General features: G+C 37.0%; 2 protein-coding genes across 2 annotated transcripts in view; one reads left to right on the top strand and one right to left on the bottom strand.

Moving 5' to 3' along the window:
- The window catches only part of RPH3AL (rabphilin 3A like (without C2 domains)), a 599,751-nt gene that overhangs the window by 274,619 nt on the left and 303,302 nt on the right, over positions 1-21,830 (bottom strand). The gene's annotated exons all lie outside the window — the stretch shown is intronic.
- Positions 830-1,211, top strand: LOC128653844 (cystatin-B-like). Its single transcript, XM_053707378.1, is given in 2 exon segments — positions 830-886; positions 888-1,211. Coding segments are annotated over 2 exon segments (300 nt in total). The 3' UTR covers positions 1,131-1,211.

Here is a 21,830-nt window from a genome sequence, read left to right as displayed (position 1 = left end):
CCTCAAGATCTTCCATTCTAGACTGTAGCAAAGTGATGGCATTGCCATGAGCTGTTGTAGTAGGAATATAAAGATTCATTCTGTTATCCAGATCAGATACTCTTGTCTCCACCTCCTCCATTCTGGCTGTAAACTGCCTAACTTTGACTGTCAGATTGGAAATCTCAGATTTAATTTCCTGTTTAATCGTATCTAAATGGGGTGCAATCCTTTTGGCAACTTCAAAAGAAAATTCTGACATATCATTAAAACAAACACTAGATGACCCATGCTCTTGTGTGGTATCAAGGGCAAGATCTAAATTTTTAGTATTGCCTTTCTTTTCCTTTTGTTTGGGAGGCACGTTGGGAGAGGAACCTTTATGTTGAGATATAAACCTATCCATTAACCTCTATAAATAAATTGTGAATTACAGTGTCTAGCGATTCCTATCGCAAAAAACAATTAGTGAAAAAACAGAACTAATCTATGTGACAACAGTGTGGAGTCATCACGAGCCCCAAGGTGGCTCCTAAAATATTTCAAATGTGATAAACCATGCGATTAGGGTCCAGTAAGATCCTGAATAATAACCATCTGGGTGGATGGCGTACAAAATTAGGACAACCTAGCCTGGTGCACTTAATGTGATCTCTTCAAAAAAAAAGTTGACCCTAAAGTAATAACTTATTACAAAATGAACCTCAGTGAAGGTGTGTGACTCAATTTATGTGAGAAACATAAAAAGAAGAGAAAAAAAAGAAATAAATAAATATAGAAAACAAAGCAAGAAGTGAAGTGTAATTAAGGTTCCAGCTTAATAAGACTAGAAAGATCTGTGTCCAGTAAAATGCCTTTGTGTGGAGGACTTGGAGCTGCCAAACCCGCTGCCCCGGAAGGGTCAGGCTGTCGCTGACTCGGTGAAATCAGAACTTGAAAGTAAGTCTGGGAAGAACTTCAGCCATTATGAAGTAATTGAATTCAAGACTCAAGTAGTTGCTGGGACGAACTACTTCATAAAGATACATGTAGGAGGTGAGGAATATATTCACGCAAGAGTCTATAAAGCTCTTCCTCATGCTCAGGAAAAACTGACCCTCTCGAGCTTCCAGGAGTCCAAAACTAAGGAGGAAGAAATTGTTCATTTCTGAGCAAAAGATGTTTGACCAATTACAAAAGGATCTCTGTAACCTGGCACCCTTATTATCCCCCATTAGAGGGGACCGGCAATGTACTGCTGGCTACCCAGCTTTCTCTCCCCCATACAGTGATTATTTTGTATTTTGTTTTTGTTTTTTTAAATAAATAATGGTCAAACACCTGGGTGCATTTATCTGTTGGCAACTTTGGGAAAGACATCACTGCCTCCAACTTCAGGTGCATTCCCCAAACCAGTAGATTTTATGCTATGTGTTTCTTATCTCATCTCATCATTCAACAGACCAGCTTATTTTATAAAGTCCTTCCATTTGGAGTTTCAGAAACTTTATCTTAAGTGCAAATGTTTTGTTAATCACTGTTCTGGTTTTACACTTTTGTATACTCCACTTACCCTCTAATACAGTTTAGATCTGTTTCTAAAATGTTATACTTACTGCAACTAGATCATGCTTCTAGAGTATTAAGCAACAGTGTCAATAAAGACCGTTTTGTTTAAAAAAAAAAAAAAAAAAAAAAAAAAAGACTAGAAAAAAGAAGAGAAACAAAAGGGAAGAAAATATTAAAGAAGAAAAAATAGCCACGATCTCATTCCAAATAATATTTGTATGGTAGCAGCAAAACCTATGGGTGGGCGTTAGTTTGACCTGGAGGCAGTATAAAAAAAAAACCTCTGTTCCAAAGCTGTCATATCCCATACCTTCACACAAAAGTTAGGAATATGTACATATATAGGAAACTTAACTACCACTCACTGTATAATAATTATATATACCCCTACATTTAATTATATGACCCTTTCAGTGGGCACAAACAATAGATCAATCATGCATTCTAATGTTTAAACATGAGCAGCAGGAGAGCGCAGAGAGAAGCGGATACTGAAATAAATAAAATATATAAATATACACCATAGAATATAAAACAACTTGTCCCCAGCTCTACTGCAACAAAGCCTTTGTAGTATAAACCCTTCAGTCAGGGGGGACACTTAAAGAGTACCTTGCAGCCTTTTTTGCTTCAGAAAGGCATATAAACACAATGTATTAGTCGAACTCTGCTCCATAGAAACGAAAACTCGATACTGCTTCTCGAAAAAGGTTCCGGCCATAAAGCAGTATTACTAGTAATGGACAGACAGTCTCTCAAGCCAGAGACTCAAACAAATGTTAGCCGTAGATGGAACACAACACCCCTCTTATATTCCAACCAGAGACAAAATAGCTCCAGAGGGTAAAAAAACTATTGTTGCCGAGACCCCCAGCGAAAACCCTCTTTGGAGACACAGCGTACCGGGCAAGCCTGGAAATTCCCAGAGAGCCCAGGAGCTAGCTGCAAATTCCCAGCCAGAAGGAGAACAGAGCTGCCAGGAAAGGAGACACACTGCCATGATGACACATCCATCGGTCAGTGACAAACACTGCAGACAATATAGAGGTGGAGGGCTTGCGGGATTTTACCTTCCCTTCCCGGTACAGAGCAAGCACCTCCAAGTAACGATCAGACTTGCCAATACTTTGCACCCCAGCTGTGGATAAGCAGGCTCAAAGAAGAGAACAGGACTTGACTTACGGAGGCCGTGGGATTTGTCCATTCCCTCCGCTAGTAAACTGCCACACCAACAGAGGATTCTTTATAGCACCAATCCCAGATTCCTGGATGTAAACCCGGCAATTGCTACCGGTAAGGAGAGTCTCTGCAAATAATTATAAACTTAGTCAGCCGGCTGTGAGTCCCTCCGGGGCTGCAGGTCTGGTGATATCTATACGGTTCACCCGCTTCTTGGTCCTAATCGAGCAGTCACAGCCTGACAACAAGCAGGGGCTGTAGGGAGGCAAAATGTAAGCTTCAGGCTGGCTCATGGTAGAAGATGAAGACCAGAATCGGAGCAGTCCTGTAGCCGGGCCAGAAGACAGCGACAAGGGATAGTATTGAAATGAAATGCTTTAGGAACAAAGCATACTATTGCCATATGGTAGACTTCCACTCCGAGATCCTTGATCATATACCGGACCTAGCTTGCCTAGTTAGGTCAGGTAAACTTCAGTAGGCTGGAGAATGTAATGGTTCCCAAACGCTGAGGAGCATGGCAGACGGGCAGCTACCCTGATCACTCCACCCCAGCCAGAGTCTATTACATTAAGTTAAATTCCTATGAACACTTTATCCTACAATTATAGACTAGATTACATTTGATTGTTAAGCTTTACCAATGCTCTGTTCACATTCCACTCCATAGACTTTAATGGAAGTTGGACATGTAGATGAGAGCATTGGTCAAGCTTACCAGTCAATGTAATCTATCCCATAGATTAAACAGTGCACTTTTATATTTTTAACTGTATTGCACTTTTGGTTGGTTGTGATTTTACATTTGTTATGTATTGTTATTATTAATGTATTTTAAATGTAATATTTTTATATATAATACATGTTCTGTGAAATGTCTTCGAGTTTTTTACAAATTTGTGACAACAAGCAAATAAAACTGCGTTATTATTCTATAATTTCTTTTGAGTTATAGTTCTTCATAATAATAAAGAAGCTATCTTAAATCATTAGTTTTTATTGCTGCTTAGGAAACTGTCACATGACCATTAAAAAAAGTATCGGTAATGGTATCAGCGAGTATTTGATTCGGTATCGGTACTTGGTCTTAAAAAATGGTTTTGGTGCAACCCTAACTATATAACTATAAACAAATTAATTGTATAAACACAAATGAAGACAAAAACTTGAAAACGTGTTTAAAAAAAAAACCAGAAAATACAAAGAACAAGCTTTTCAGGTATAAATAAAACAGTGACAAAGTTGAGGATAGAAAGGTTAATAATTTGATCAAAAACAGGAAAGGCTTTAGATAAATACATGTTAATATGTATAAAAAACAAAATAAAGCAATCTTGCTGTGCATAAGACACTGTATTATGAGTATCACCACAAGTTAGGGATAACAAGCCTAGCACATATTAGATTGCATACATCACATCAATTATTTGTCTTATTTGCTATTAATGAGAATTGTATGGTTTGATTTGTTAAAACTGGAATTAAAGACTTTATTCAGCTTCAGCTATGAAGTAATGAGTAAGATGTTACTAAAATACAAATGGGGTTCATTAACCTTTCTTGACATCGTAAAATGTAGTTTTGAGAAACTGCTAGTATTCCTCAAGGGATAGAGAAACTGATATTGTCTAGTTAGAAAAACTGAAAATTGTGGATGAGTTATATTTTGTTTTAAATAATATTATATAGTGCAAAACCATTTAAGTAAAATACAGCTGTAAAAAATGATATGTCAGAGAGGTATAAAAGCAAAAGCGTATGAATGATATATCCTATATACCAGAAGTAAGCTATATCTGTTTCTATTAGAGTTAGACAAGCTATTGTCATTGATCTCACTTGGATAGCACTCAGTTTTGACCTGTTTTCATGAAGTAAGGTGCAGTTTAAATTAAATACAGCATATCCAGGATAATAAACACTGACTTCAGTTTCTCAGGGACTATAACCACTCACCAAGGAAGCAAACAGCTGGTTTTGGTGGTCATTTAATACTCTAAAATTAAACTCTAGCGGCCCCCCACACCCCCCACAAACACACACACACCAGAGACACTGCAGAAAAATCTTAAATTCTTCCACCTATGTCATCTTCATTTAATATTTGATGTTGTGATGTAGAAATCATGTTCATTTTATTTAACCTGCTCTATTTATCATTCTTTTGCCACAACATTTTTAGATGTTTGTCCTGGCTGAATTTTAAGTTTCACTTTCCTATTGCAGACACTTCTGGTTACCTATTTAGCATCAATTCATCTTAGAAAACACCAAAACGTTGTAGGTTCCATAACTTTGCTTTTTAAAAACATTTTAAAAATGAAAAATGAGAAGCTAAATTATTTTTGATCAATTTTGAGATTGTCTTCCAGTTTATTGGAAAATACCTCAGATGTAAAGCACAAGTCAAACGATGCAAAAGCTGCCAAAGACAATGCAGTAAGTTCTCAGAAAGAGCATGGATGACGCAAACACGATCATTACATTTTCTCTTTTCACTAGAACCATCATTTATTACACAATTGAGAATTAAAATAAAAAGATCAATTACTTATCTAGTTCAGTTTAAGATCATTAATAGAAAGTAACTTTATCATCAACAACACATCCACATTTTGAGATTATTATAGGAACAGCGAGGAAGATATATATATATTGCAATTACTCATAAGGCAAAATACATGGTATTCAAAGGGAACAGATATAGATCCATGGATTATCAAAGTTTACTTAAAGATGATCATTACATGTTTTTTTTTTTTTTTTTAATACAACTGAAATGTGATAGTCAAGAGAAAGTTTTTTGGTACTTATAATCAAGAGATATTTTTTTTTATAAAATGGGATGGAGGAAAAGGATAAAGGTCAACCTTGAATCCTGTGTTGTTGCCTGGGACACAATTTGTAATCACAGTATTTAATGGTGCTATAATTGCTTTCAGGTTCCTATTTGAAAATTCCAATTATGATTTGAATTTGGGTGAGAGCATTTAGGGAGATGTATCCATAAGAAGAATAGATGAAGGATGTTTCACATAGTTATAATCAGAGTATAAAAATAGCACATTCCCTGCCCTACAGGAGAGAGCTGAAAAGGCTGTGAAGAAATAAAGTAACATATAATACTCAGTGAACCTGTGTGCATACCACCCTTTTAATTAAAGTCATTTGTAAAGCACAAAATTTACATGTTTTATTGACATATATTCTGTACATAACAGATACACTGTAAGAGGAGGAGGAATAATACAATTCCCTTATGTGCTAGACATTTCATTATTGCACTATTGATTGCAGAGAAATATATGTTGTTTGACTCCTGTTAAAGGGGTTAAACACAGAGTTAATGCGCTTTGTGGTCATAAATGCATTACTGGGACCTAGCTTACTATGACTGGTAAAGGCTATGTACTGAGGCCAAATTAGATATGTTCAGCGACCATGTTCAGCTCTGGACTAGTGTTCCCTCTAAGGCCAGTTTTGTGAGAGATCCAGCAGTGAAACAGTTAAATAGAGCAATTAGCAAACACTACAGAATGCAGAGTGCAAGGTGTGGTTTCCTTATTAACTGTTTCACTGCTGGGCCGATCACAAAACTGGCCTAGAGGGAACTCTGCTCTGGACCATTATTGTATTGTCAGACCAGAATTGACTTCTTCTACTATGCATTTAACCCCTTTGTTCTCTTCTGTGTAACTCATATTGAGAAGGAATTTTTGAAGCTTTGTAAAAAAAATATATATACACACATATCTATAAAATATATTCTGTTTTTTTCATGTCCCTTTTTTGTAGTTACAGGGGACATAAAACAACATTTTTTTCTTACATGATTCAGACAGAACATACAATTTTAAACAACTTTCAAATTTACTTGATTATCAAATTTGCTTCATTCTCATTGTATACTTAGTTGAGGGTACAGTGCACTACTGGGAGCCAAAAGAACGCATCAAGGTGAACCAATGACCAAAGGCACATATGTGCAGCTACCAATCAGCAGCTAGCGCCCAGTAGTTCATTGCTGCCTCCTGAGCCTACCTAGTGTATTTTTCTTTTTTTTTCTTTTTTTTTTTAGCTTTATTTAAAAACCAATTCATGATACATTTGCAAGTTTCTTCAAGAAAGCAAATTATACATAGTCTTTATACAGAGTAAAGAACCATACAAATCATAATAGATAACATATTACTCTAGTGCTCTACTCAGAAGTACCGAAATAAACTTAGCGCTGTACTGTTATTCTAACAATCCATAAGAAGAAAGGAGAGAGCAAAGAGAAGAGCAAAAGAGGGCTCATTCATCTATTATCTTAATAAACCGGGCTAATTTTGCCTAGGTATTTTTCTTATTGCAGGATAGAAAGAGAGGTAAAGCAAATAGATCATAAAAGTAAATTGAAGAAGTAAAACTCAAAGGGGTTAACCCCACAGTAGAAGTACCTCTCAGGACCTGGAACAGCACTGCTGGTCCTGATCCAATCAGCAGCACTAGTTAAACATCTAAGTTGTGAGACTAGTGCTGGCCGATTAAATCAGAGGTGGTTTCTGCTCTGGACCAGCAGTAGCTCTGTGGATCCTGAGTGTTACTTCTACTGTGTGTTTAATCACTGCAAATTTTAAGTCTATCAACCGTGTGCTACTTTGTGTTTTACACCAATACCCCACTAAAGAAATAGGGCAAAAAGTAGGGGGATTAAGCACACTCCACCTCTAATATTGTATATACTATAAAATATAACTTTTAATAATTTAATAATAAAATCCAGGAAACTCTGGGAGGTCACCCACCACGCTTAAAAACAAAGACAAAACTATCCAAAACAACCTAACACTGTATAGGTAGTCAGCCTCCCCGTTTCTGGCCGATAACTGCTTACATCGGCATCAGGTGACAGAGGCATAGACATACTACACAGTAGTGAAAACAGTTATTGGGGACACAACGCGTTTCAGCCTGTGAATAGCATTTCTAGTGTGGGACGTTATTGTAAAGATTAGACAAACCGAGCGCCGATTCAGCACACCTTAAATACCCTATCTGTGTAATACCCACCAATGATGACGCATTGCATCATAACTCCTCCCATACTCCACCTCCACCTCATGGCTAACATTGGATGTAAAGGGGGCATGTGTGTGGGAATGAATCTTATAGGGTAGGCCACGATAAAAGTAAAAAGTAGCCTATGGGGTATATTATTGTCCAAAGTGTCAGAATATCTGGGTCCCATCAAATAGCTGTACTGGTAATAGAAATACGTTAGATGTGAGGCGTTCATTCACATCATGATATTCTCTCAGCGGAACCATCCAAAAAATTGTTTTATGTAATCTGATTTTAAACTGTAGTCAGCAGTTATCACTGTATAGAGGTAGGTTAAAATACCAGTCATATCGCATATCTTATATCATTTCTACAGGTATTTCAGGAGCACTGCATTAGATGTAAAGTGTAGAACATAAGTCTCTTATCGATATTTACTTTGTGATATATTTAATGCAGCACAGGGATGATATAACATCTATACATTTTAATTCTGAAATAAATATGCGTACTAGATAGTCCGCTTATTATTAAATCAGTTTGAGTGCTATTCCTTAGCATATACCAGTATTTTCTAATATAGCTATAGACAGTGACCCATAAAGACACATAGACCCTTCATATCACCATATACCCAAAAAAACATAAACGTATAAATTACGGCTAAGTCATTGGTTTAACTCTCACTACTTTCAATGTGTATTACCCATCATACTATAAGTGAAAATATACCTATTGTCATATATACAGTTGAACAGCCTTATTCTACATGGTTAAATCTCATTGAATGATATATAATCCCTATTCTCTGATACCTACATTCCCTCATGTAAAAAGGGATGGGATTAAGATCAATTATATCAGTATTAGGGATTACTTTTCAAAGGACAATATCACCAGGGGATTGGTTTACCATATACTAGTATATAAAGGTATAGTGCCACCTACATAATCTTACATAAAGGTTTGCCGATTCATTTAAGTTTATAGGAAAGTCCACTAAATGTTGGACTCATTCATGCCCTTCAGGCATGACACAATTCAATTTGAATATACATTTAGTTTCCTGCTGCAGCAATTGGGGTTTCCATATTACCCCCCTTCTGATGCCTGATTTGATTTTCTCCCAAACCCAGCATTTCAGTGCCTGTGTATCTCCTTTGTGTTTATGTAAAAAGTGTCTTGCAACACTAGTATCTTCTTCTTTTTATCCAATTCTGACTTTGCATTCCTAATATTACTTAGGTGTTCAGTCATTCTCTTCCGCTAAGGATCTCATCGTCATGCCAACAAAGAACATATTACAGCTGCAAGAAATACAGTATACTACATTATTACTTTTGCAGTTAATATACTCCTTAATAGACCATTGGTTGTTAAATCTATCTTTCATTGCAGTTTTTTTTAACCATATGATGGCAGACCTGACAATTCCCCCATTGCACAGATCCCTGAAAAATTGTTTTTTTATTGAAATTTCTGTCAAAATTGCTGTGTGTCAGATACTCATCCTCAAATTTTTACACTTTCTATACGTAAACGAAGGTTTATATCTGTAAAAATGTATTAAAATGTTCATCTGCCTTAATGACATGCCATATATTTATTAAAGATTCTGGGCACTTTCCGGGTAAAAAGGTTTGAGACAAATCTAATAGGATTGGTTTGGTTGTGTTCTCTTTGTGTTTAAGAGATTCTTTGAGGTCTTTCTTTAAAGCCTTGTGATATGCCTTAGCAAAGATCTACGGGAGTAACCTCTTTCTAACAATCTCTGTCTCAAGTCCAATGCGTGCAATTTTAAAGGATTCCTCTGTGGAACAATTCCTTCTTATTCTCTCTATACTCTCCTACAGGTTAAACCTCTAATAGTGGAGGAATGATGACAACTCTAGCCCATAATATACTATTAGTCACTGTGGGTTTTCTAAAGTTACCAGTCTCTAATTAACCATCCACATTATGAATAATCAGATCTAAAAATTCCACTTTTTCTTTACTTATGGAATATGTTAGAAAATAGACCCAATGGATTTTGGTTTAGAGCCTGAAAAAATTAAGTGCAGCGTCTCTTCTGGTCCATTCCAAATAAGGAATATGGTCATCATATATCTTGACCAGTGGGAGTATATATTGTGTATATTTACTGAGGGATTCATGATTCACAATTGTTTCCTCCCAGCACCCCAGATATATATTTGCGTAGCTCAGTGCACAAGAAGTGCCCATTGCCATTCCGCAGGTAAAACTTGTTAGTTAAACACAAAGTAATTGTGACTCGTACAAATTGTAACAACAAAATAATCAAGTCTTTAGTACCCATCCAGTAAATTAGTGTCTTTCTGTAAAAAATGGGCAACTGCTTTACTTCCCCATTGAGTCTGGGATACTAGTTTACAATGATTCAACATCACACATTACTAGTAATGAGTCACAATTCACTTCTAATCCACAGATCTTGTTCATGACATGCATGGTGTCCTTGGTTGGTGGGAGGTAGTGAGTTGACGATAATGTCTTAATCTAGCATCTATGTAAACACTAGCTTTTCTGTTAAGGACTCAATCCCCAACACTATTGGCTTGCCTGCGGGCTTGGACAAGACTTTTGTGTACTTTTGGCAACATATAGAATGTTGCTATCCTAGGATACTCACAGATAAATACATATGTTCTTTATGATCAATTATTCTTTCATCTAGGGCATTAGTGATGATGACAATAGGTATATTTTCAAGTATAGTAGATAGGTACTACCACTTTTAAAGTAGTGAGAGTTAAACCAATTACTTAGCTGTAATTTACATGTCTATGTTATTTGGGTATATGGTTGATATGATGGGTCTATGTGTCTTTATGAAAGACACATAAAAGAAAGTAATAGAAAGTATTGGTAATACTAAGGAATAGCACTCAGACTGATTTAATAATAAGCAGACGTATCTAGTACGCATAGGATATTTCAGATTAGAATGTATAGATGTTATATCATCCCTGTGGCTGCATTAAATATATCACAAAGTAAATATCGATAAGAGACTTATGTTCTACACTTTACATCTAATGCAGTGCTTCCTGAAATACCTGTAGAAATGATATAAGATATGCGATATGACTGGTATTTTAACCTACTCCTATACAGTGATAACTGCTGACTACAGTTTAAAAATCAGATTACATAAAACAATTTTTTTGGATGGTTCCGCTGAGAGAATATTGTGAAGCGAAATGAACGCCTCACATCTAAGATATTGCTATTACAAGTAGAGCTATTTGATGGGACCAAGATTTTCTGACACTTTGACAATAATATACTCCATAAGCTACTAATTTTCATTTATCGTGGCCTACCCTATAAGATTCATTCCCACACACACGCCCCCCCTTTACATCCAATGTTAGCCCACGAGGGTGGAGTTGGAATATGGGAGGAGTTATGATGCAATGCATCGTCATTGGTGGGTATTACACAGATAGGGTATTTAAGGTGCGCTGAATCGGCGCTCGGTTTGTCTAATAATTTACAATAATGTCCACATTGAGAAATTCCGATAACAGGCCGAAACGTGTTTGTGTCCCAATAACAGTTTTCACCACTGTGTAGTGCCGTCTATGCCTCTGTCTCCTGATGCCGATGTAAGCTGCTATCGGCCAGGAAACAGGGAGGGCTGACAATCTATACAGTGTTAGTTGTTTGGGTAGTTTTGTCTTTGTTTTAAGTGTGGTCGGTGACCTCCAGGGTTTCCTGGATTTTATTATTTAATTATTAAAAGTAATATTTTATAGTATATACAATATTAGAGGTGGAGTGCTTAATTCCCCCTTCTTTTATGCCACCATTTTCTTAAGTGGGATATTGCTGTATTATATTAGTCATTAGGGTAGCACCAGTCCCATATATTGGATCCTTTCCTCTAAACTTATTCCCACAGTGCAGTAACTTTATTGTTTTAGTACTTTGTGTTTTAACCACCGTAAAGGGGTTAAAATCAGAGTAGAAGTACCACTCATGATCCACTCAGCACTGCAAAAACCACCTCTGATTCCAATCATAAGCGCTGATCACATGATTTCTGCAAAATCATGAGCAGTTAAACACACAGTGGTGCAAGGTCGATAGTCGTAAATGTTCATGCCCTCACAAAATTAGTGCATGTTATTTTTTAACTATTCTGGCCTTTTAATAAAAATTAACATTTTTATTGTCATTGACAATATGAGAACAAAATGAGAAATAATTAAACAGTTAACACTTTCAAAAATAAAAAATACATTACCAAAAGTGTATTTACTAATTTGTTAATGGAATAACAAGTAAAAAGAAACTAGTTTACATTAATTAAATTTGCTCTCATTTTATAACAATTTTTTACAACATATGAAATTATTTCAGTTTACTTTTTTATTAAAACATGACCAAGCAATTGATTTGAAACAAAAGGATTTTACAAGATTGAGCTGTTTCTCTAGGGGTTTCCTCAGGCAAAGAGAAAATTGATATTATTCATACTTCATTCTCTGTGCTCGGATTGAATTGAACAATGACTTTTAAAAAATGTCATCTACAAATCATAATTCTCAATTGCTTAGTTTATGAGATATACAATTAATTCATACGGGTCAATATTTTCTAAGAAAATTACTCACTTAATATACACTTCTGATAAACATCTGCTCTGACATTACAGTTTTGACATGGTTTTACAATAGCTGATTAACAAGCCATCAGTCACAATTGTTTAAAACAAATGGTTAGAGAGGTAGTATATGGAAAAAAATATTTCCCCTGATAAGATATTCAAGGCAATGTATATCAGCGGAAAGGTTAATTGTTAATCTCGCGTCTGCCTTTATTAACCTTTAAGGACTCCTGTCGTAGAAACAGCATTTAAATATCTGTAAAGAACACATTGAGAATGCAAATAAGAAAAGGAAACAATGATGGGCTTTCTCGATACAGTATTTGCAACAAATTTGCTAGGTTTAGGGTTAAAGGGGACAGTAATACTGTAAAAAAAAAATTCTTATTGAGTTTCCAATTTACTTAGTTATAGCAGTTGCAGAGTATAACATGTATAGGACACTGTTCGTTTAGGTTACTTTATTTATATAAATAGCTGCTTTTGATCTTTGAACCGCTCAACCCATTAAAAATGGGGCTGAATTTGTAGTCAGATCAGACTTCCTTATAACATTTTACACACAGGAAATTCTTCCTTATCTTATACCTAGTTGTATACAAAAGGCCAGTATTTAGAAGGCGAACGATTGAAATGAAACATTTTAATACAGATCACTACCACATCCCAGGGGGGGGTGTGATTTCTACTGCTGAATCATGTATATATAGCTTATCTATAGCCAGTACTTGGTAACAGATTCTAACAGGCAAAAGTTATTTCAATTGACAAAATAAAGATAAAGAAACTATTTGTATATAATTTAATACACTCCAGAAATTAAGCTTGATCATTGGGAACAAATTAAAAGGTGAGCACATTTTTCATTACACTGTCTCTTTGATGGTTTAGAACTTTTTTTTATAATATTACATTTGGCTACATTTATTAGATCAAATACATTTAAATTAGTTAGCCAAAATAGTAACATTGGCTAATTTTACTCACATTCAAATATTATATTTTCATAACTGCTTTGCATGTCTCTGAAAAGCCATGGAAATTAACCATATTTAGCTCAGAAAGTGATATATTAAGATTTTTACTATGTGTTTATGTAGCACAATAAAATGTAAAGCCATTTTTTATTATTTTCTACTGTAAATACTGATATGCTTAGAGGTACTTCTAATTAGCATTACTCTATTAGGCCGAGTGCATTATTTTGTGTGTTTTCTTACAAAGAAAGGCTAAAGGTGCTAAATTAAAAAAAAACACAATTTCAAAGATCAGATCATTAGCTTTTTTTAGTGTGTGAAAAATGTTTATAATCTGAACTATAACAAGAATCATGGGTACAATGATTCTCATGATTGGGGCATAGTTACCCCTTGTTACATGTTATCTTAAAATGAACATAGGAAAAAAAAGGGGGTGAGGTTGCTCTATATATAAAAGGAAAATATAAAGGTTATTGAAATTGTAGGAACTAATGATAATGTGGAAAGTATTTAGGCGACGTTGGAAACTAGGGTAAATAAGCCTTTATTACATGAGGAAGGATTGTGCCAACTAATAATAGAAGACATAATTAACATGATCATAAATGGTATGGTTATAATAGAAAGAGAGAGAGAGAGAGAGAAAGAGAGAAAGAAAGAATTACAGCTACAGCTGTCACAGAGAGCAGAGAAAGAAAGGCAAAGAAAGAGAGAGAGAGAGAGAGAGAGAGAGAGAGAGAGAGAGATAGATAGAGAAAGAGAGAGAGAGAGAGAGAGAGAGAGAGAGAGAGAAAGAAAGAAAGAAAGAAAGAATGAAAGAGTGAGAGAGAGAGAGAGAGAGAGAGAGAAAGAAAGAAAGAAAGAAAGAAAGAAAGAAAGAAAGAAAGAAAGAAAGAAAGAAAGAAAGAAAGGAGAGATAGAGAGAGAAAGAGAAAGAGAAAGAACTACAGCTACAGCTGTCACAGAGAGCAGAGAAAGAAAGGCAAAGAAAGGGAGAGAGAGAGAGAGAGAGAGCGAGAGAGAAAGAAAGAGAGATAGAGAGAGAAAGAGAAAGAACTACAGCTACAGCTGTCACAGAGAGCAGAGAAAGAAAGGCAAAGAAAGGGAGAAAGGGAGAAAGAGAGAGAAAGAGAGAGAGAGAGAGAAAGAAAGAAAAGAGAGAGAGGAGAGAGAGAGAGAAAGAAAGAAATAGCGAGAGAGAGAGAGCGAGAGAGAGCAAAAGAAAGAAAGAAATAGCGAGAGAGAGAGAGCGAGAGAGAGAGCAAAAGAAAGAAAGAAAGAAAGAAAGAAAGAAAGAAAGAAAGAAAGAAAGAAAGAAAGAAAGAAAGAAAGAAAGAAAGAAAGAAAGAGAACTAAGCAGTTAATTAGGAAAGCTACAGCTCTCACAGAATACAAGATAGCACAGTTGGTGAGAATAAGACACAAAACAGTTCACAGTAGAGTAATAGAAGCTAGGGAAATTTTAAGAATATCTCATGTATTACTTCTGAAGAATAACTAAATTAGGGATGCTCCTAAAAAAGGAAATGGGCTTAGAGCTAATCTTTTACAGTGGTTGAGGTTTTATCAGCATTATCATAAAAACATTTGTGGGTCCTAGATAATATTCATCCAAGAATTTTAAAGGATATTTAATTAGTGCTAGATGCCCCATTAGACTGATCTATTTAATCAATCAATATTTACAGTTGTTCCAGCTGACCCGAGAATAGCTAATGTATTAAGAAGGGCAGTATTGAAGACTTTGGTAACTACAGGCTTGTCCGTTTCATTTTTATAGGTAGGGAAACAAATGTTTTTTTATTATTATTTTAAAGGAAAAATTGTGACTTTATACATAAAGTCAAACTGCAGAACCCCAAAGTGGACACTTTGGTGCATTATTTTTAATTGTGCACACAATTTAGCTTCACATGCCCAAAATTAACCAAATCAAAATGCTGGAAGGATTGCCAGGATAAATAGTATTATATATACAAATTGTATACATATGAACATATTATATGGATTGGAAAATGTGCATGCCTGTTTTTTGTAAATAGTGGACATGTTTAGCTAAATTGTGTGTGTGATTTTTTTATAAAAAAGTGGACACTCCAGGGCTCTGTAGCAAACAATCTTAAGGGGCTAAAATAGCACAGTTTTATTCCAGCAAGTTTAAGTCAGACTAATCTAATCAACTTTTTTTATGATGTAAATAGTAATAAATAAATGAAAGCGCAGATGATGTAGCTTTTCTAGATTTCAGAAAAGCATTTAAGACTATCCTATGTAACAAACTAAATCATAAATTGTTGTCTTTTCTACACCCACAATGTTGGGTTAGAAGGCTGGCTAACATATAAATCACAGAGTTTCTTAATAAATGTGGATGTGGCAATTACCTATGGTATTCCTCAGTGGTCCTGGGTGCCTGTTTTAATATATTTATCAGTGATATCAGCAAAAGGCTGGAGAGGAAAGTATGTATATTTACCTAGTGATCAAATGAAAAATGCTATTAACCCCTTAACGACTACAACGTATCCTATGCATTGGAATTACTTTAGATTATTTGAAATTTGGTAAACAATGTAGTATTGCAGCAAGTAAGGCCAGTAGAATGCTTGGTCGTATATGTAGATGTATTTGCAGCAAAAATAGTAATGTACTTATGCCACTTTATCACCAGTTAGGTCTCATCTTTAGTTCTTAGCACAGTTCCAAAGGCCATATCTCCAGAAAGATAGAAATAAGCCAGAATCTATTCAAAGAATGCCTACTAAAGCGGTATACTGTGTAAAATGTAAAATCTTAAAAGAAGACTCAATCACTTAAAGGGATAGAAAGGTCAAACTTAAAATGTGCATGGGTGCATTTCAGTTTTAAATTGAAGCATTTTTGCAATATACTTCCATTAGCAAAAATGCTTCTAGGAAAATGTATTACTGTTTTTCAGTGGCATACATACATATGCTGTGAGGGCCCTGTGGCACAAGTATTCACGCTCAGAGAGTAGGTGGTGGATGCCTGTGAAGACGTAATTGTGTGCCATACAAGCCATTTCTGACTCTCTGAAAAGATTTAGTTTGCCCGAATATTACATTGATATCCTACAAGACTAATTTAAGCTTATACTTTATAGGAAAATATGGGCAGGCTTTTTGGTCTGTGGCTCTTATCAGGCTTCAAGAGAGTAGACCTAAAATAAACTACAAAATGGTTTCTGTGCACCCCAAATAACTCACAAAAGAAGTAGTCTGTGCACTAAGGCATTATCCCACATATGATCTGAGTGATGGCTGTAAAAATGTATGAGATTTGCTTTTTTTTCTAGGCTTATTTGTGTATATGAATTAGCTGAATGTTTGTGTTTTGAGGCCACAACCTAATAAATGGGTTGAGCTTGTTAGGAATAATCAGATCTCATTACTTTATATCACACTGTGTACATATACCTGCTTCTTTTATCTTATATCTGTCCATAAACCAATCACCAAAACTTGCAGAGAACAACTTAACATTTTTATTACCTTATCTCTTCTATATTCCCACTTCTGCTGTCTGTGTTTACAACAGCTTGGCTTTAAGGCCAACAACTTTCAGGATAGGTGGGGATACCACAGGCTAGATCAACTATTTTAAAAGACAATATAATATAATAATATCTCAAATAGAACAATGCATAATGGAACATGGAAAATGGTAAGACCTGCAATTAACTGCTGAAAGGTCTTGTAAGGCCTGAAAAATAAATAAATTGTTTCAGTACTAATATAACCCCTGGATACCAAAGCCTCAATGATGTTATGAGAAAATAAATTGCAACCCCCTATATTCTGCTTTCTATAGGAATTTAGCCCTAAAATAATTCTTCCTTACTCACTGCTAGGTCAACTTAATGAACCAATTGAGGTTACAAAAAACAACCTGAAATTTACATAGAAACCAACATAGACTTTGCCAACAGCCCCTTAAGCTAGGTCTCAGCATCAGGGAAATACATAGATAGCCCAACATATATAGCATCAACACATACATTTCATTGAGCATAATTTGTTTAGCATCTTGACTTCACTCTTGAGATTATTGGGCTACTTTTTTCATTTCCAACAGAGAATGGCAATATATTTTAAAGTTGTTTTTACTGATAAATGTTATGCAGGAAATCCTAAAAATAATATACATCAATTGACTACTTACTTTCTACCTATTGTGGAACTATGACTTGTACATCTAAGTATTGTTATTTTCTGTAATAACTTTGTGCATCTTGGCAAATAGAGAATTGATAAGCTTAAATGTTGATTTCAGGAATTCATTTTTGTAAAACATTTGTACAGCTTTTTCCTAGTTGCCCCTATTATAATTTACAATAAAAATATGTTTTTTGAAGTAAGCCATTGTAAGATCTCTGTGCTCAGATTATTTTCTTAGAAAAACATAATTTATGCTTACCAGATAAATTAATTTACTCCCTGGCAGGGAGAGTCCATGACTTCATTCCTTACTGTTGGGAAATACAACACTTGGCCACCAGGAGGAGGCAAAGACACCCCAGCCAAAGGCTTAAATATCCCTCCCACTTCCCCTATCCTCCAGTCATTCTGCTGAGGGAACAAGGAAAAGTAAATTACGGGCAGGTTCGTGACCTCTCCATGCCAGGAAGGACAGGAATTTATCTGGTAAGCATAAATGATGTTTTCCTTCCATAAGGCAGGGATAGTCCATGACTTTATTCCTTACTGTTGGGGAAACTATGCCCAAGCTCCAGAGAACACTGAATGAATAACGGGAGGGGAAAAAAAAAGAAGCAGACCCTATTCTGAGGGCACCACAGCCTGCAAATTTTTTTACCCGAAAGCTGCTTCAACCGAAGCAAACACATCAAACTTATAAAATTTAGAAAAAGTGTGTAAGGAGGACTAGGTAGCTGCCTTACAAATCTGATCTATAGAGGCTTTATTCTAAAAAGCCCAGGAAGAAGCCACTGCTCTAGTGGAATGAGCTTTTATCCTCTCAGGAGGCTTTCACCCCGCTGCATTATAAGCTAACCGGATGACACTCCTCAACCAGAAAGATAGGGAAGTCTTAGTAGCCTTCTGCCCCTTATGTTTCCCTGTATAGATGACAAACAAAGAGGAAGATTGTCTAAATTCCTTAGTAGACTGAAGATAGAACTTCAAGGCATGAACCACCTCTAGATTGTTAAGAAAGCGTTCCTTCGCTGCCTTACAAATCTGATCTATAGAGGCTTTATTCTAAAAAGCCCAGGAAGAAGCCACTGCTCTAGTGGAATGAGCTTTTATCCTCTCAGGAGGCTTTCACCCCGCTGCATTATAAGCTAACCGGATGACACTCCTCAACCAGAAAGATAGGGAAGTCTTAGTAGCCTTCTGCCCCTTATGCTTCCCTGTATAGATGACAAACAAAGAGGAAGATTGTCTAAATTCCTTAGTAGACTGAAGATAGAACTTCAAGGCATGAACCACCTCTAGATTGTTAAGAAAGCGTTCCTTCGCTGAAGAAGGATTAGGACACAAGGAAGGAACAACAATCTCTTGATTAATGTTACAATCTGACACCACCTTAGGGAGGAACCCTAATTTAGTACGTAAAACCGTTTCAGCAGCATGGAAAACAAGATAAGGGGGGGGTCACATTGCAAAGCAGAAATCTCAGAAACTCTACGCGGAGGCAATAGCCAACAGAAAAAGAACCTTCCAAAATAACAATTTAATTTCAACAGTATGCATAGGCTCAAGCGGAGCCTGCTGCAAAACACTAAGAACAAGATTGAGGCTCCAAGGCGGAGCCCCATATCTAAACAACGGTCTGATCCTAGTCAGAGCCTTAACAAAATGCTGTTCATCTGGAAGCTCAGTCAATCTCTTGTGCAGTAACACCAACACGGCCGATATCTGTCCCTTCAGGGATCTAGCAGATAGACCCTTCTCCAGTCCATCCTGGAGTAAAGATAAAATTCTAAGCAACCTTAACCTTATGCCAGGAAAAGCAACACTCTTCACACCAGAACAAGTAAGTCCTCCACACTTTACGTTAGATACGACGAGTAACTGGCTTACAAACTTGAACCAGAGTGTCGATAACACTCTCAGAGAACCCTCTCTTGGCTAAGACTAAGCGTTCAATCTCCACGCAGTCAGCCTCAGAGAATCTAGATTTTGATGAAAGAAGGGACCCTGTATCAGCAGATCTCTGTGACAAGGTAACCTCCACTGAGGCGATGAGGACATCCCCACTAGATCCACAAACCATGTCCTTCGCGGCCACGATGGAGTAATCAGAATCACTGATGCTCACTCTTGCTTGATGGAAGCCACCACGAGGGAAAAGCGGTAATGGAGGAAAAAGATATATGATCTGAACCTCCATGGTACTGATAGGGCATCTATTAATTCCGCCTGAGGATCCCTCAACCTCGACTTGTATCTGGGTAGCTTGGTATTTAGACGGATGCCATGAGATCTATCTCCAGCATCCACCACTCGCTGCATATCTCTGCAAACACTTTGGGGTGAAGAACCATTCCCCTGGGTGAAAAGATTGGCTGCTGAGGAAGTCCGCTTCCCAGTTGTCCACATCCGGAATGTGGATTACTGACAGCATACATCTGTGAGTGTCCTCCCACTCTAGTATCTGAGAAACTTCTCTCATCGCCAAGGAACTTCTCTGATGGTTGATGTAGGAAACCAATATTATATTGTCTGATTGGAATCTGATAAACTGGGATGAACCCAAAAGAGAGCAAGCCTTCAAGGCATTGAATATTGCCCGGAGTTCCAATATATTGACCGGAAGGGAGGACTCCTCCTGAGTACCTGTCCTTGTGCCTTCTTGGCATTTCAAACGGCTCCCCAGACAAAGGCTTGTGTCCATAGTAACAATCTCCCAGGGCGGTCTCAGGAAGCATGTGCCTTGAGACAGGTGATCTAGATAGAGCCACCAAGAGAGGGAGTCTCTTGACAGTTTTCAAGCACAATCTGTTCAGACCGATCTGAATGGTCACAGTTCCATTGTCATAGTTGCAAGTGTCTGAGATGGAAACTGGCAAAAGGAATGATTTCCATACAGGACACCATGAGTCCGATCACCTACATACACTGAGGGTCACCCTTAAACTTGAAAAAGAGTTCTCTTACTCCAAGTACATCTTCCATCCAAGTGATCGAAGATGATTGAGAAGGGACTCCGACCATTCTTCCACTAGATGAAAAGATGGTGCCTGCACCAAGATATCGTCCAGGTAAGGCACTACTGCAATACCTTGTGTTCTGGCAATGGCTAGAAGAGCCCCCAGAACCTTCGTAAATATCCTTTGAGCAGTAGCTAGTCCGAACGGAAGAGCTATAAACTGGAAGTGCTGATCCAAAAAAACAAACCTCAGGAACTGAAAATGTTCCCTGTGTATCGGAACGTGAAGGTATGCATCCTTCAGGTGTATGGTGGTCATAAACTGCCCTTACTGAACCAGAAGAAGGATTGGCCATATTGTTTCCATCTTGAAAGAGGGATTACTTAGAAACTTGTTTAAGCACATTAGATCCAGAACTGGATGAAAAGTTCCTTCCTTCTTTGTAACCACTAAAAGATTTGAATAAAACCCCAAACCTCTTTATGCTGTAGGTAATGGGACAATTACTCCTAGAGGGGAGATATCCTGTATGCAAGCTAAGAAGGCAGCCCTCTTTTCTGGTCTTTTAGATAGACTGGAGAGTAGGAATCTGCCCCTGGGCGGATGAGATTTGAATCCTATCCTGTATGCTTGAGAAACAACCTCCAGGACCCAAGGATCTTGTACATCCTGGAACCAAGCGTAGGAAAAAAAGAGACAGTCTGCCCCCTACTTGATCCAATCCTGGATCGGGGGCCGCCCCTTCATGCAGATTTGTCCTCGGTGGGCTTTTTAGTTTGTTTGGATTTATTCCAGGACTGAGCTGGCTTCCAAGTACTCTTAGGCTGCTCGGACTTGGATGAGGATTGCGGTCATTGTGATTTGTCAAAACGAAAATTTGACAATTGCCGTCCCTTAGGCCTATTTTTCTTATACTGCGGTAGGAAGGCACCTTTCCCTCCGGTAACCATTGAACTAATGGAATCCAGCCCTGGAACAAATAAAATATTCCCATTGAAAGGAAGAGAAAGAAGTCTGAATTAAGAAGTCATATCTGCAGACCAAGACTTCAACCAGAGAACCCAGATGGGCTAGGACCGCAAAGCCAGAAGCCTTTGCTTTTAAGCAAATAATCTGCATATTTGCGTCATAGATGAAGAAGTTATTAATTCTCAAAGCCTTAATTCTCTCCTGAATATCATCGAGGGGAGTCTCCACCTCAACGAGCTCCGACAGAGTGTTGCACTGGTAGGAAGCTGCTCCAGCAACCATGGCTACAGCTGCCGCCAGTTGAAATAAAAACCCTGTATGTTGAAACATCTTCCTCAGAAAGGTTTCCATTTTCTTA

Source organism: Bombina bombina, chromosome 3 (genome assembly GCF_027579735.1).
Source record: "Bombina bombina isolate aBomBom1 chromosome 3, aBomBom1.pri, whole genome shotgun sequence".
NCBI classification, from domain to species: Eukaryota; Metazoa; Chordata; class Amphibia; order Anura; family Bombinatoridae; genus Bombina; species Bombina bombina.
The sequence above is the reverse complement of the archived record's forward strand: the minus strand, read 5'-3'. Positions and strand labels throughout refer to the sequence as shown.